The sequence below is a fragment of the Patiria miniata genome, unplaced genomic scaffold, assembly GCF_015706575.1.
Source record: "Patiria miniata isolate m_02_andy unplaced genomic scaffold, ASM1570657v1 HiC_scaffold_1, whole genome shotgun sequence".
NCBI lineage: Eukaryota > Metazoa > Echinodermata > Asteroidea > Valvatida > Asterinidae > Patiria > Patiria miniata.
This window is the reverse complement of record NW_024037047.1, coordinates 30908163-30921210: the sequence shown is the minus strand read 5'-3', so window position 1 is coordinate 30921210 and position 13048 is coordinate 30908163. Positions and strand designations below refer to the sequence as shown.

Below are 13048 nucleotides of genomic sequence, written 5' to 3'. Positions count from 1 at the left end.
TAATTGAAAAATAGTTAGGTTTTTCCAACGGTGGTCGGCCGACCAGCGTTGGAAATGTATACAAATATACCATTTTCTTGAAAATGGCTTCACACCAGGTGCCATAATTTTACAGGATGCTTAAGCATGTCATTTACCAACATCCTAGTAAGGTATTTCGTAAAATTTGGTAGTTTTATTTTTCGATGTTTGCAAATGTTGTATTTTCCCTTAATTTGGCACAGAATGTATGTTTGCGTAGGAGATAATAATTAGATTTTTTGTTGAATAAAAAGTGAGATTGGAGTGAGATTTGCGGTTGCAACATCCACATCAGTTCTCTACAAAGTGACATATCCGACCCTATGTTTGCAGAGAGACAGATTTGTAGATGACTCGAACCCGCCCAAAGTTGAACTACATGGGATGTGCAATTGGGAACTGACCAGTCATAACAGTGGAGGATTTTGGACGATTCAAGATGTTTCCATGGGCTTAGGGAGCAAACAAAAACAAGCTCAATCAGAAATGTCTCGGAAGCTGCAGGCCAACGAATGCGTGTTCATGCATGACTCACGTGATTGTGCTATGTAATGTATGGAAGGAGTAGTGTTTTGAGTAAAAAAAAAATCAGGTTTTTGACCCCAGTGACCCCATGACGACCTTTGACCCCAGTTTGGCCATGTGACATGTTGGGGCTGGGCTACTGATACTTTTGACAAAGTTTGGTTGAAATGGGTCAAAATATGTAGGAGCAATAGACAATGCCAACGTTTGTTACTAACTAACTAACCAACGGAGAGACATGATGGATTGTTGAGCTGCTATCCCGCAGCTAAAAACAAGAAGAACAACAGAATACTCACTTCCAATGGCCATGTATCTGAAGAAGAGCAGCCCACTGATGAGTGGCTCGTTGGCCTTGCGTGGGGGCTTGTCCATGATGTCAATGTCGGGGGAGTTGAAGCTGAGGGCAGTGGCAGGCAGACCATCGGTGACCAGGTTGACCCAGAGCAGCTGGACTGGGATCAGAGCCTCAGGCATGCCTAGGGCTGCTGTCAGGAAGATGCTGAGAGACCAGAGGGACGCAAGAGATCAAGATTTGCACCACAAGAGTGGTAGATATTTAAGATAGAGGTAGAGGGGTCAACTATGGTGCCTAGATCACGGAACCTACACACACGGATTAGCGTCTTGGTTAGACTCATGATAACGGCCTGTACTGGTTGCAAATACCATGAATACTCGTCAACAAAGACCCCTGCGCGCTGGCTTTCAGATTTGCAGGTCTATACCAATTAAGGCGAGTCTGCTCAGTGCATTTTGTACTAGAGCTCAGAACAGTCGTTTATCCTTCTGTGAAAAAAAAACGTGCTTAGATTGAGTCTAGAGTGCTTAGATTGATCTAGAAGGTCGCACAATAGACCATTATCATGTCGCAGCCATTTGGATTTTTTCCCATTCAAATCAACGGAACCAAAGCGAGGCTGGAAGGGAAAATAGTCTGGTTCATTTTTGCACCACAAAACATTATCATTCAGTACTGTTATTGAATACAGGGAACGTGACTGGAATGGTGGCAGCATGATAAAGGTCTATAGGAATCAAACCTTGACTCCCAAGCTGTGTTGACTGAGTACCCTTACCCTTACCATGCTAAATGCAACAGATGCTGGAAGGAAAAATAGTCTGGTTCATTTTTGCACAATAAACATTATCATTCAGTACTGTTATTAGATACAGGGAACATGACTGAAATGGTGGCAGCATGATAAAGGTCTATAGGAATCAAACCTTGACTCCCAAGCTGTGTTGACTGAGTACCCTTACCCTAACCATGCTAAATGCAACATATACTGGAATGAAAAATAGTCTGGTTCCTTTTTGCACAAAAAAATGTTATCATTCAGTACTGTTATTGGATACAGGGAACATGACTGAAATAGTGGCAGCACGATAAAGGTCTATAGGAATCAAACCTAGACTCCCAAGCTGTGTTGACTGAGTACCCTTACCCTTACCATGCTAAATGCAACAGATGCTGGAAGGAAAAATAGTCTGGTTCCTTTTTGCACAAAAAATGTTATCATTCAGTACTGTTATTGGATACAGGGAACATGACTGAAATGGTGGCAGCATGATAAAGGTCTAAAGGAATCCAACCTAGACTCCCAAGCTGTGTTGACTGAGTACCCTTACCCTTACCATGCTAAATGCAACAGAAAGCAACCAAGGTAAAGAGTGGTTGCATACTGTTGCATTTAGCAGCCAACTCAAGTCCCCGTGCTCTGTTGCATTTAGCAGGGTAACTGCTCATATTCCCGAGGCGATCCAACAGAATCCACTGTTACATTTGGTTGCATTTAGCAGGGTAACTGCATGGTGCCAAGGCCGGTATGCACTGGGTTTCACTGCACAATGCAACAGAATCCACTGTTGCAATTTGTTGCATTTAGCAGTGTTCTTATTTCAGCCAAGTTGCATTTTGTTGCATTTGGCAGGGTGCCTCACGAAAAGCTTTTGGAGGTTAGGGATAAATTAGTAAGAATGGAAGTGGCTACTTTGCAAGGAATATTCGCAAATGAACTTGGTCATATATCTCAGTCCCTTACAAATAATGATGCCTTTTATACAAAAGATTTTGTTCGGGTTTATGAAAAAGCATTTATGACTATTCATGAATGCATTGGTGTCACTTTAAAGCTATAGTCCATCATTTGCAGCTATCCGAAAAGTAGCTGGCGTAATTATTGTTGAAAAACATACTTGGTTGAAAGATAGTAAGGGGACTAAACTCCCTGTGAAATTATTCTCTCTGGCAAGCTGTCATTTTGAAGTAATCAACGAAAGAAGGCCTTTCCAACGGTGCTTCTTAAGACGCACCGTAGGAAAATTTAAATTAGTAGTTCGTTTTGTTATTCGGCGAAGCGCGCGCAATCATTGGCACGACGCACACGCCGCTGCTATAATTCGTCGGATCGCTGCGCAACATCTCGTAGCTGCAATCGGCTCAGCGAGAACGTGTCTCGGACGCTAAATTCAGGCGCAATTCAAAACATGATTCAGCAATTTTTGATTTGAAATTGAGATCCTAGAATGCTGTTTTTCTCGGAATATACAGCTGAAGCTGAGCTGAAACTTCATTAGGTTAGTTGTTCAGTACCTTTCTTTAGATTTTGAGCACTTTTGTTGCTTCAAACGAACAAAATGCACAAATTACAAATGATGGACTGTAGCTTTAAGTAGAGAGAAGTGTGATGTAATGAAGAATGTAACGGGACTGGGATGAAAGATCTTCTGTAGGAAGACAAAGCAGGTCGCTTAGTAACAAACTATGATGATAGTGGGATGAGCTTATTGGGTTTTTTTTTCTACCTGACAACTTCACCAATATTTGAAGAGATGAGGTAACGGATGAACTGTTTCATGTTGTTGTAGATGGCCCGGCCTTCCTCGACGGCAACCACGATGGTGGAGAAGTTGTCGTCGGCCAATACCATCTGTACTTTCGAGAGTCAAGGAGCCAACATTTAAAGGGAATGTACATCATTTGCTTTTGCTTCAATTTTCAGAAATATATGGATTTTGGAGGATAAGTATGTTATAGCAAATATTGTTCAACTGACTTGTTTCACGTTTTGGGCTTGTAGATGCTGGAAAAACCAAGAAAACTTATCATGTTCTTGTAGTCTGGTTCCCTGACCCCACTTAAGATGAAACTCGGAGCAATTAATACACTTTGGGGAATTGTAAGGTCAGAGAATCAGTCTAGCAGGCTTGTACCCCTTAACAGGTGTGTAATCAATTGCAAAGAATAGTCAGAATAACTAAATATGGACAATTAAGAACAGTTTTTGAAAAATAGCCAGTTTTCTCCAACGCTGGTCGACCGACCAGTGTTGGAAAAATACAGTTTTTCTTGAAAATGTCAGCACACCAGGAGCCACGAGTTTAAGTGATGCTTTAGACTTTCATTCCCTAACAATCCAGTGAGGTATTTCGTGATAATTTGATCATTTTGTTTTTTGATGTTTGCAAATGTTGTATTTTCCCTTTAAATCTTAAATCCTAATTCCCAAAGTGTAACACTGTGTAGTAAACCAATGTCATATTTTTGGTTATACAAAAAAAGAAGTAACATCAAGGTTCGAGAAGTGACGAAGTGCGCGATAAGTCACGAATGCGTCAAAATCTACCAAACTGGTGCTGGATTTTGTCAGATTTGGGATGGTTTCAGGTCACTGTCTGTAGATTCAAGTGCTTTTCTTTACTTGTGGGCCTGAATTAAGTCTGTAAAAATGACATGAGATTCCGAAAAGTGTGCAATAATTCTAGAAAATACAAGACAAGTTTTGGGTGAGATTTTAGTGATTGATAAATCAAACATCATGGTTGATTTATCTGAAAAGTGGTTGAATGGTTGATTATTCTGAAAAGTGTGAAATAATTCTAGAAAATACAAAAAAATGATGTTTTGGGTGAGATTTTAGCGATTGATTAATCAAACATCAAGGTTGTTAAAATATCAAACAAATTTAACTTGTCAAATCTTTGCCATCAAAAGACTGCTGTTTCTCAGTCTTTTTTTGAGTTGGTTCTGTTCAAAGGATATCTGAGGCACTCTTAGCGACAGCCGTACCAGAGCCCATGGCAATACCGATCTCGGCCTTCTTCAGGGCTGGAGCATCGTTGACACCATCACCAGTCTAGATATGGAAAGAGAACAGTTCATGAGAATTTGTGGCTTGTCTGGCATATCTGGTACAAGGAAATGTTTAAGCATAACTCAGATAAAGCAAACAACAGCAAGAAACAACACAAAAACAACTGGATTACTTAAGAGGCTAATTATAAACGAATAATTATTGCGAATAGGTTTACGTTCCTCAGGTGGGTTTTATTTTTTTGTTTCAGACCACACGTTTACACGTATGAACTGCGCCCCATCAAAAACAATGTCGGTGGAAAAAAAACGTATAAATGTCCGCGGATACGTCCTTCTTTCTTGAACTGTCCTATTCACAATAACTCGGGAATTGTATCATTATTTTCATATATTCTTTATGTACATGGCGATGTCTTTTTTTTGTCCAGAAAAACTGGAGAAATCTTTTAAAAATTGGATTGATTCATGCGGGGTTTGAAGAATTTTCGGGGAAAACATTTTTTTTCCCCATGAAATGTCTTCTTTTTTTTCAGAATAATTGTTTAACCCTTTCCTTACCATGGGCGACTTTTGTCGACAAGAACTACCCCCCTGCTGATTCCCATGGGCGACTTTAGTCGACCAGGAAACCACACACAGAACACCCTCAATACAGATATATTTACTACTTTTCAGAAAGGCGGCATGTTGATATGTTTGGCCGCTCATACGTGTACATCAACCATATACCAACTGAAAGAGTGTTTTCGGATCGTTCTAATGGTGTAGTTTATTCATAGTGTTACCATTACAAAAAAATGAGAAAAGTGCTTCAGAAGTATCCACGCACAATTTTAGGTATGGAGTGCCATTTGGTCATGTGGTGAAATGGCTTGCAGTTTGATAAATGGGACAAGATGGACAAAAAGGCATAACTTTCTTATATTTTCACGTATGGACTTCATTTTTACATCACATAAAAGAGTAAGGTTCAAGGAACAAACTTTACACACAACACCTATGATTTTAATCACTGCTTGGCCATGAAAATCTTGGTTGAAAAAAGTGAGTTTTTGACGTGTGGTCATTTTTTTCACGCTCTAGTGATTTCCGCATGACTGAGCAAACAATTTGGTCCTGGGGAGAGCCAAGTCAATAAACAATGTGGTAATGTAAGGGTTAATAATAATTTTTTGCTAAACAATTTTGCCCACTGACCATGGCCGAGATCTCTCCGTGTCCTTGCAGGTACTCGATGATCTTGCTCTTGTGTGCTGGCTCCACTCGGGAGAACAACCTGGCTTCAGCGCATGCCTTACTCTGCAGCTCAGTGGATAGGTCATCAAACTCCCGGCCAGAGTAGGACAAGCCTAATCAGACAAAACAAACACCAGGAAGAAATTTAACTCACTATTAACTCAACTAAAAAAAACACACACTATTTTGGTAGTGAGCTGTTCTACAAAGTTTCTAATTATGTTTGTTGAACAAACCACAATTACCGTAATTTTCGGAATATACATGTAAGCTGCGGCTTATACGTTGATTTTGCCCGTAAAAATGTTTACTGCGGCTTATACACACAGCGGCTTATGTGCTGAGCCTTGAAGAATAAAAATAAGATTTAAATTTGTATATAATGTATTTGCATCAGAAAAGATCTGTTGCTGAAATGAATTATAAATCGTTACCGGACTTGAGGTACCGGAAACTCGTTAACAAACAGAAGAAGCACGTCCCAAGAAAAGGTACCGAGCGGTATCGACCGTAAATGTTTTGATATAACTTTTGTGGCCCTTTTCATAGTTTTCGTAGTGAAAATGGAACTGGTCCAGAGCTTTTTGACTTCAGAATTTGGAGGCCTTACAAGATTGAAACAGCTGCGGTCGATGCGGCTTAAACGCCGGTGCGGCTAAGGCAAAAAAAAAAAGTCTCCGGTTTCTGGTACGCGCGCGTCGCCGTAGGCCATGCGCGTCGGCAAAATGAAAAAGGTTTTTTTTTTCAATGAAAGATGATGTCTCAAAACCGCCAAACTCACTGGTTTGACTGGAATCCTGCTGCTGCACAATTTAAACGTGTTTTTAGATCGGGTTATGGTCGAGAATAAGCTTTATGTGGTCTCTCTGGACTCCCATATATTTGCCTTAAGTTTTGTCGGGCACCATTTGCAGTCATCGGCCGACATTTGAAGCAAAAAATTCGGGTAAAAAAAAAAAAAAAAGCCGCGTCGCCGCACCACTTTTTGGGCAAGCTCCATACCAGAAACCGGAGACTGTTTTTTTTTGGCCTAACAAGCCGACGTCAAATTTGTATTTGCAGATTTTTGCGTGCTGCGGCTTATACACCGCGCAGCCTACAGTACAGTGCAATTGAAACCTAACTGCGAAATGGAATGGGAAAATTTGTGAAAAAAATTCGCATTTGCATTCACAGTATGATTTCGCATTTTGAGCGTGACTTTTACCTCTTGCGAATTCGCAGTGAAAATGTGCGAATGCAGTGCGAAAACAGTGCGAATGCAGTGCGAAAACAGCGCGAATGCGGCGCGAAAAATTTGCAAATGTGGACGTTTTGCGAAAAAGGTGCGAATATTTTGCGAACGCGTTGCGAAAAAACTGCGAGCGCGTTGCGAAAACGGTGCGAACACGTTGCGAAAAAAACTGCGAACGCGGTCCGAAAAAAATTGTGAACGCCGAGGGAAAAATTGGTGAGTACAAAATCAATGTGCGAAAAATGTGCGCTGCGGCTTATACTCCGCGCAGCCTACATGTGTATATTCCGAAAATTACGGTATGTTGGTGGTCTTCCAATTTGCCAATTGATGTCTGTGTTCATGGGGACACAGTTCAGAAGCTAAGAAACCCACACTTTTTTTTAGTTTGATCATCATCTGGGAGCCTCAGAAACGAGGAATTCATATGATCCTCAACTGCAAAGATTTGCATCAGAAGGGAATAATCATCATTGGCTATCCGTGATGTACAAACTGTTACAATATCGGTGCATAAAAATGAACAATCTCAAAAACTTGCAATTCAACTAATGTTTTGAAAGGCTAATGTTTCTAAACCAATACTCTGTACTTTTTTTTCTGAACAGCAAGAAAATATGTTACCCGCCAAAATGTTAAATGTTGTATGTGTCATTTGTGGCTCATTCCTAGCTTAAGTTTGCTGATTTATAATTTTATTTTTGCATAGTAACAAACTCTGTCAGTAAGTATACCCACATCAGTCAAAATGACCAACTTATAATAAAGGACAATTAAAGCCATTTACACCATGTACCCATACACCATGCACAGGCGTCTGCCTCTCATGCTATGAGGTTACAATTGTAACACTCCAACTGTTTGATCAGTCACAGACAGTCATTCAGTCAACTTCCCCTCCCGTAACTTACACACAGGCCAGTCACCAACGGCCAGATCCTATTTCATTGATCAATAGACACACATGATAGCACGTAACAGGTTGGTACAGCTGGGTTAATATCAATCTCCTGCAGTCAAAGCATAGCTGTATTAACCCTAAAAGGGCCGGGGGGAGGGGGGAGGGAATCCGCCCCCCCCCCCCCTCCCCCTCAACTTTTTCCGCAATAGCCTTGATTTTTTTTTCACGACCCGAGCCTTGAGCCTTGCGCATCTTTTGATACCAAAAACATAAAAATCGGACCTCGGAATGCTGCGCAGCAAAAAAATTTCCAGCGCTACGTGCCGTGAAAACTTAACTTTCCCATATATCTCGTGTACACAGATCACAATTACCATTCGTACATATGCAGGCCTTCATTTTTAAGGAGCGCGAGCGCGATCGCGCTCCTACGCGCTCCTTAACACGGTTCCAGGCGCGCGAATAATAGCGCTCCTAGGTAAATTTGTAAGCTTATTGTCGACTCCAGTTTTTGTCTACATAAAGCCAACAGTAAAATCGTGTCAATCCAAATTTTATATACTTGATTTCTTAACTTGTCATCCCGATGTTTGAACGATTTTGTTGCAAATTTTTTTTACAAAAGTAAGTCGAATACCCACGTAAATTCCACCCATAATCATCGGAAGGATTTTGTAAACATCGCACTTCGCAGTTACTCGAGCGGGTCCAACCCGTACATCATGTACATGGACACATTAGCCATTTTCTTTTCGTCAACGACATGTAGCACGTTCCATTATGATAAAGGGTACTGGCAGGATCGTCATTCAGACGTGCACCGTCGTTAAGTGAATAAAATGAAATAATAATTACGGTTGAGATCAGTTTATAAATTAGTTTATAAATATTTATAATGTAAAACTAAATATATAAACCTCCGATGAAGTGAAAACACAAAACAATTATGAAATGGATGGGCTGAGCACCTACTTTGTAATACCAACACCCCTATTTTCGATAAAATGGACGTGGCCCAAGCACACGTGTTGTGTGTGAGCGATGTTGTGCGCCATCGCATCTAATACTGTGCAGCCAGATAACAGTGGGTAGGCCTATGTGAAATCATGGAGGAAGGAACTTCCTCCATGGTGAAATTACACCGTTTTTCTGGAAGTTGTGATATTCCAAAGGGAGCCAGAGTGTTTGAACGGCATTTTGAATGATCTCCGGTACATCTACAAGAAACTAGCGTTCATTTTCGACAAGTTTGGGTTGGAAATACCTTACGAAAGGTTGAGCTCATTTGTCCCACAACGATAGAGTGCAAGCGATTTTCCGTGTGTCAACTACCGGGCTATGCCCGCAAGCGCGGCCGGTCAACAGGCCACCCGTGCACGGTGACATTGTTTGTGCGTAGTACCATTGGACATTTTGTAATGGCGTTACTTGTACATTTCTGTGACCTTACTTTCGATCCTTTTATTTTTTTGTGCCCAAAACCAAATATTCATATAATTATTTTCCTTTTCTATTTTACTAATTTTGAGGATTTATGTGACAAAAAAAGTATTTCTTTGACAGATGCATGACCGGACTTAATTTAATTGAATTTTTTTTGGGGGGGGGGAGGGGGTTCTATTCATCAATTTGGATATAAATTTAGAACCCCTCAAAAACACGGTTACACCACATGATACATATGCAAATTTAAACAAAAACAGGTTTTTAGTAAAGTTAGTAAACCAAAATAATTAAACTATTTGATAAAAAAAATCAAATAAAAAGTGAAATAAACAGTAAATAAATAAAAATCAAATAAAGTGAGTATAATAAAAACGGAAGTAAAATAGAACAAAATAGAAACACTAATAAAGAACCACAAGTCAACTCCAATTTGTTTTTCATTTTTATTTCCACATCAGGATGATTCACAAACAAGTAAAACTTAAACCTATTAAATTGACATGGATTAAGCACTCAATTTGTAGTGAACAGTCGCATCTGTTTCTCAGTTCTGATGCAAGTGTGTGTGCATGATATGAAAGGCTTCAGGAAATGATTTGGATTCATTTTTACTTTGAGCACAAAACATGCAAATCGAGCTCCTCGGACTTTTCTAGGAGAGCAATTTTGGGTGCTCAAATTGAGCTCCTCGGATTTCCCAGGAGAGCGATTAACTGAGCTCCACGAATTTCTAAAAATGAAGGCCTGATATGAATAATTAATTAGCCATAATTCCAAAACCCTTTGACCTATAGTCGTGAAATGTCTTGGGTATGTTCATGATGAGTCGCTCTATCACAGCCAGTCAATCTTGCTTGATGTAGGCTGGGAACTCTTACACATGTAACTGTTAAAGACCGTCACTTGATGGTTTTGTGTACTGGGATCACTTTGTTGAAATAGCCAGCCACTGAGGAAGTGTGAATTCAAAAAAATTAATATATTTGTGCAAGCCATTGAAGGCACATGTTGTGTCCTTCCTTGTATCATATTTCAACCTACCATTCCTGCAAGTAGGCCATACTCTATTAACCAAATAACCAAGAAACTTTACCCAACCATACCAGGACCACGCGAGTCTCGACCTACCTGCAGTGCTCTCAGTCTCAGTGAAGACCCCGATCCGACGGCAGATAGCCTCGGCCGTGTTCTTGTTGTCGCCGGTGATGACGATGACACGGATACCAGCAGCCTTACAGTCTTCGATAGAGTGAATGACCTCCTTGCGCGGTGGGTCCAACATGCCCACGCAGCCCACAAACGTCATGTTGGTCTGGGAGAAAGAAAAACAACCAAACAACAAAATAAAGATGCACTCGGAACACGAAGTTTCACAGTTTGAGTGGATTATTGTTATATTTATCAATACAGCAGACACTTTTAGGTATACAAAATATAAAATCTGAACAAAATGATGATTTGAGATTGAAAAAAAAATACGCCATTAAAATCAGTGAAATGAGGGAGAGTAAGCCAAATAACATGTCAGGCATAGCGAGTTACGTCGATAGCCATTCTTGTACATTGTACATATGCATAATTTGGAAACTTTTGGAAACTTTTGGGAACTTTGGGGAAAAATTGAGAACTTTGCTTAAATCAGACTTCTGATATCTCCAAATTCTTTATCCGTTCCCTTGAGATTTGACTTATCAAGATTTCACAGTACAAACATGATCTTGCGTTGAGTGTACCAGACCACAGGGCCATGGTACACTATACTATTACTGATGCACTTCAAATTTTCAATACCTCTTGGATTTCAAGCAACATTCAACTCATTTATCTTCATAACTGCATTTTCTCAAGATGATTAACCCTAACCGACCTAAATCCTCCAAAATCCTCCATTTTGAGGATTTTGGAAGATTGAGGATGAATGGTGTTTGAGAAACAGGAGGATTTTGGAGTATGAATGGTGTTGAAGTACATGAGGATTCTGGAGGATTGAGGATGAATGCATTTTGAGAGGCAGGACTGTCTGACAATTTTGAAGGATTGAGGCGCTGGGTATCCTTCATTTGAACATATGTGCAAGATTTTGGAGGATTGAGGATGGCAAAAAGGTCCTAGGGGGTTAAGGGTTAATTAAGAGTCTTTACCTCGTATTTGATGAAGTTGTTGGCATTCTCAAGATCCATGTCCTCTTTTCTGATGGGGCTGTCCACAGTGGCCAGACCCAGACAGCGCAGGGTGTCACGACCTTAGGACAGGGAGGGACGATAACGATATTAGAACATCTCACGCATAAATATGACCTAGCGCAGTTCTTATTAAACACATCGAGACAAAGGAAAATAGTTCATTCCCAAAATGTGCATGGGATGCCTCTCTTCTGTTCACATTTGCCTAACTCTAAATACTAGGGCAGTTGTAATCTAAGCTGAATGACACTTCAACATTTCTCAAAAAGGCTTCTGTCATTGGCTTGCCAAGAACTATCTAGCCCACAAAATATTGCATATTTTTTTACAGTACTTAAGAGCTTTCTTTTTTCACAAGCCTTTGATCAGTAAATTGATAATTGTACAAGAAACAACTGTGCGCTTTGAAACATGGTGGAAAGCGCGTTATAAATGTTGTAAGTTATAGTTTTATAGTTATAGTTATATTGTTTTACACAAGCAACCAAAGACAAAAATTGACCTATTGCATTCAGAAGCCATCTTGATGGTGTTTTTAAAGGCAATATATACAACATTTTCAAACATCAAAACACAAAACTAGCAAATTATTATGAAATACCTTACTGGACTGTTTGTGAATGACAGTCTAAAGCATCCTGTAAAATCAAGGCACCTGGTGTGCTGTCATTTTCAAGGATAGTGGTATTTTTGTGTCAATTTTTCAACGCTGGTCGTCCGACCATCGTTGGAAAAAAATGGCTTTTTTCAAACACTGCCCCCAATTTACAATATCTAAATATTTCGCATTCTGTTTTCAATCAAATATCCACCCATGAACGGGTACAAGCCAGCTAGACTGGTTCCCTGACCTTACAATTCAACAATGTGTATAAATTGCTCCATTTCATCTTAAGTGTGGGCAGGAACCACACTACAGGAACATGATTGTTTTTCTCGGTTTTGCAGCATCTACAAACACAAAACTTCAAACACGTCAGTGTAACAATATTTGCTATAAAACACTTATCCCCCAAATCCATCCCTTTCTGAAAATTACAGCAAAAGCAAATGTTGTATATTCCCTTTAAATTATTGTTATGTCAATAACAATGACTGCACAAGGTCTACTCATGCACGTCCCTTTAAACTAAGGTTTCAAAAAAACTTTTCATTATCTATTCGTGAGATTTTACCTGTTCCATATTCAGCGATCTTGTCAATGATCTGCTGTTTAGCAGCTGGGGTAAGAGGCACCTTGTTCACTCCGAGGCGTATGTGGGTGCACCGGTCGAGGATACTCTCAGGAGCACCCTGAAACAATCACCAGGAAAAACAATGAAAACAAGAACACAAAGTCCTGAATTTCTATAGGCCTGAGGACAATGCTTTGTCAATAATTTGCTGTTTAGCAGCCAGGGTGA

General features: G+C 40.0%; 1 protein-coding gene across 3 annotated transcripts in view; it reads right to left on the bottom strand.

The window, feature by feature from the left end:
• LOC119728738 (calcium-transporting ATPase sarcoplasmic/endoplasmic reticulum type-like) overlaps nt 1-13048 on the bottom strand; it is a 99891-nt gene that overhangs the window by 11934 nt on the left and 74909 nt on the right. For 2 of the 3 annotated variants that reach the window (XM_038201116.1, XM_038201098.1), the window contains exons 16-22: nt 12821-12938; nt 11604-11704; nt 10591-10774; nt 5843-5994; nt 4592-4685; nt 3355-3481; nt 846-1048 (exon numbers count right to left, since the gene is read on the bottom strand). In XM_038201116.1, coding sequence (XP_038057044.1) covers nt 846-1048; nt 3355-3481; nt 4592-4685; nt 5843-5994; nt 10591-10774; nt 11604-11704; nt 12821-12938 — 979 coding nt within the window. The remainder of the gene's footprint in view (nt 1-845; nt 1049-3354; nt 3482-4591; nt 4686-5842; nt 5995-10590; nt 10775-11603; nt 11705-12820; nt 12939-13048) is intronic. The other variant, XM_038201106.1, reaches the window with a different exon arrangement.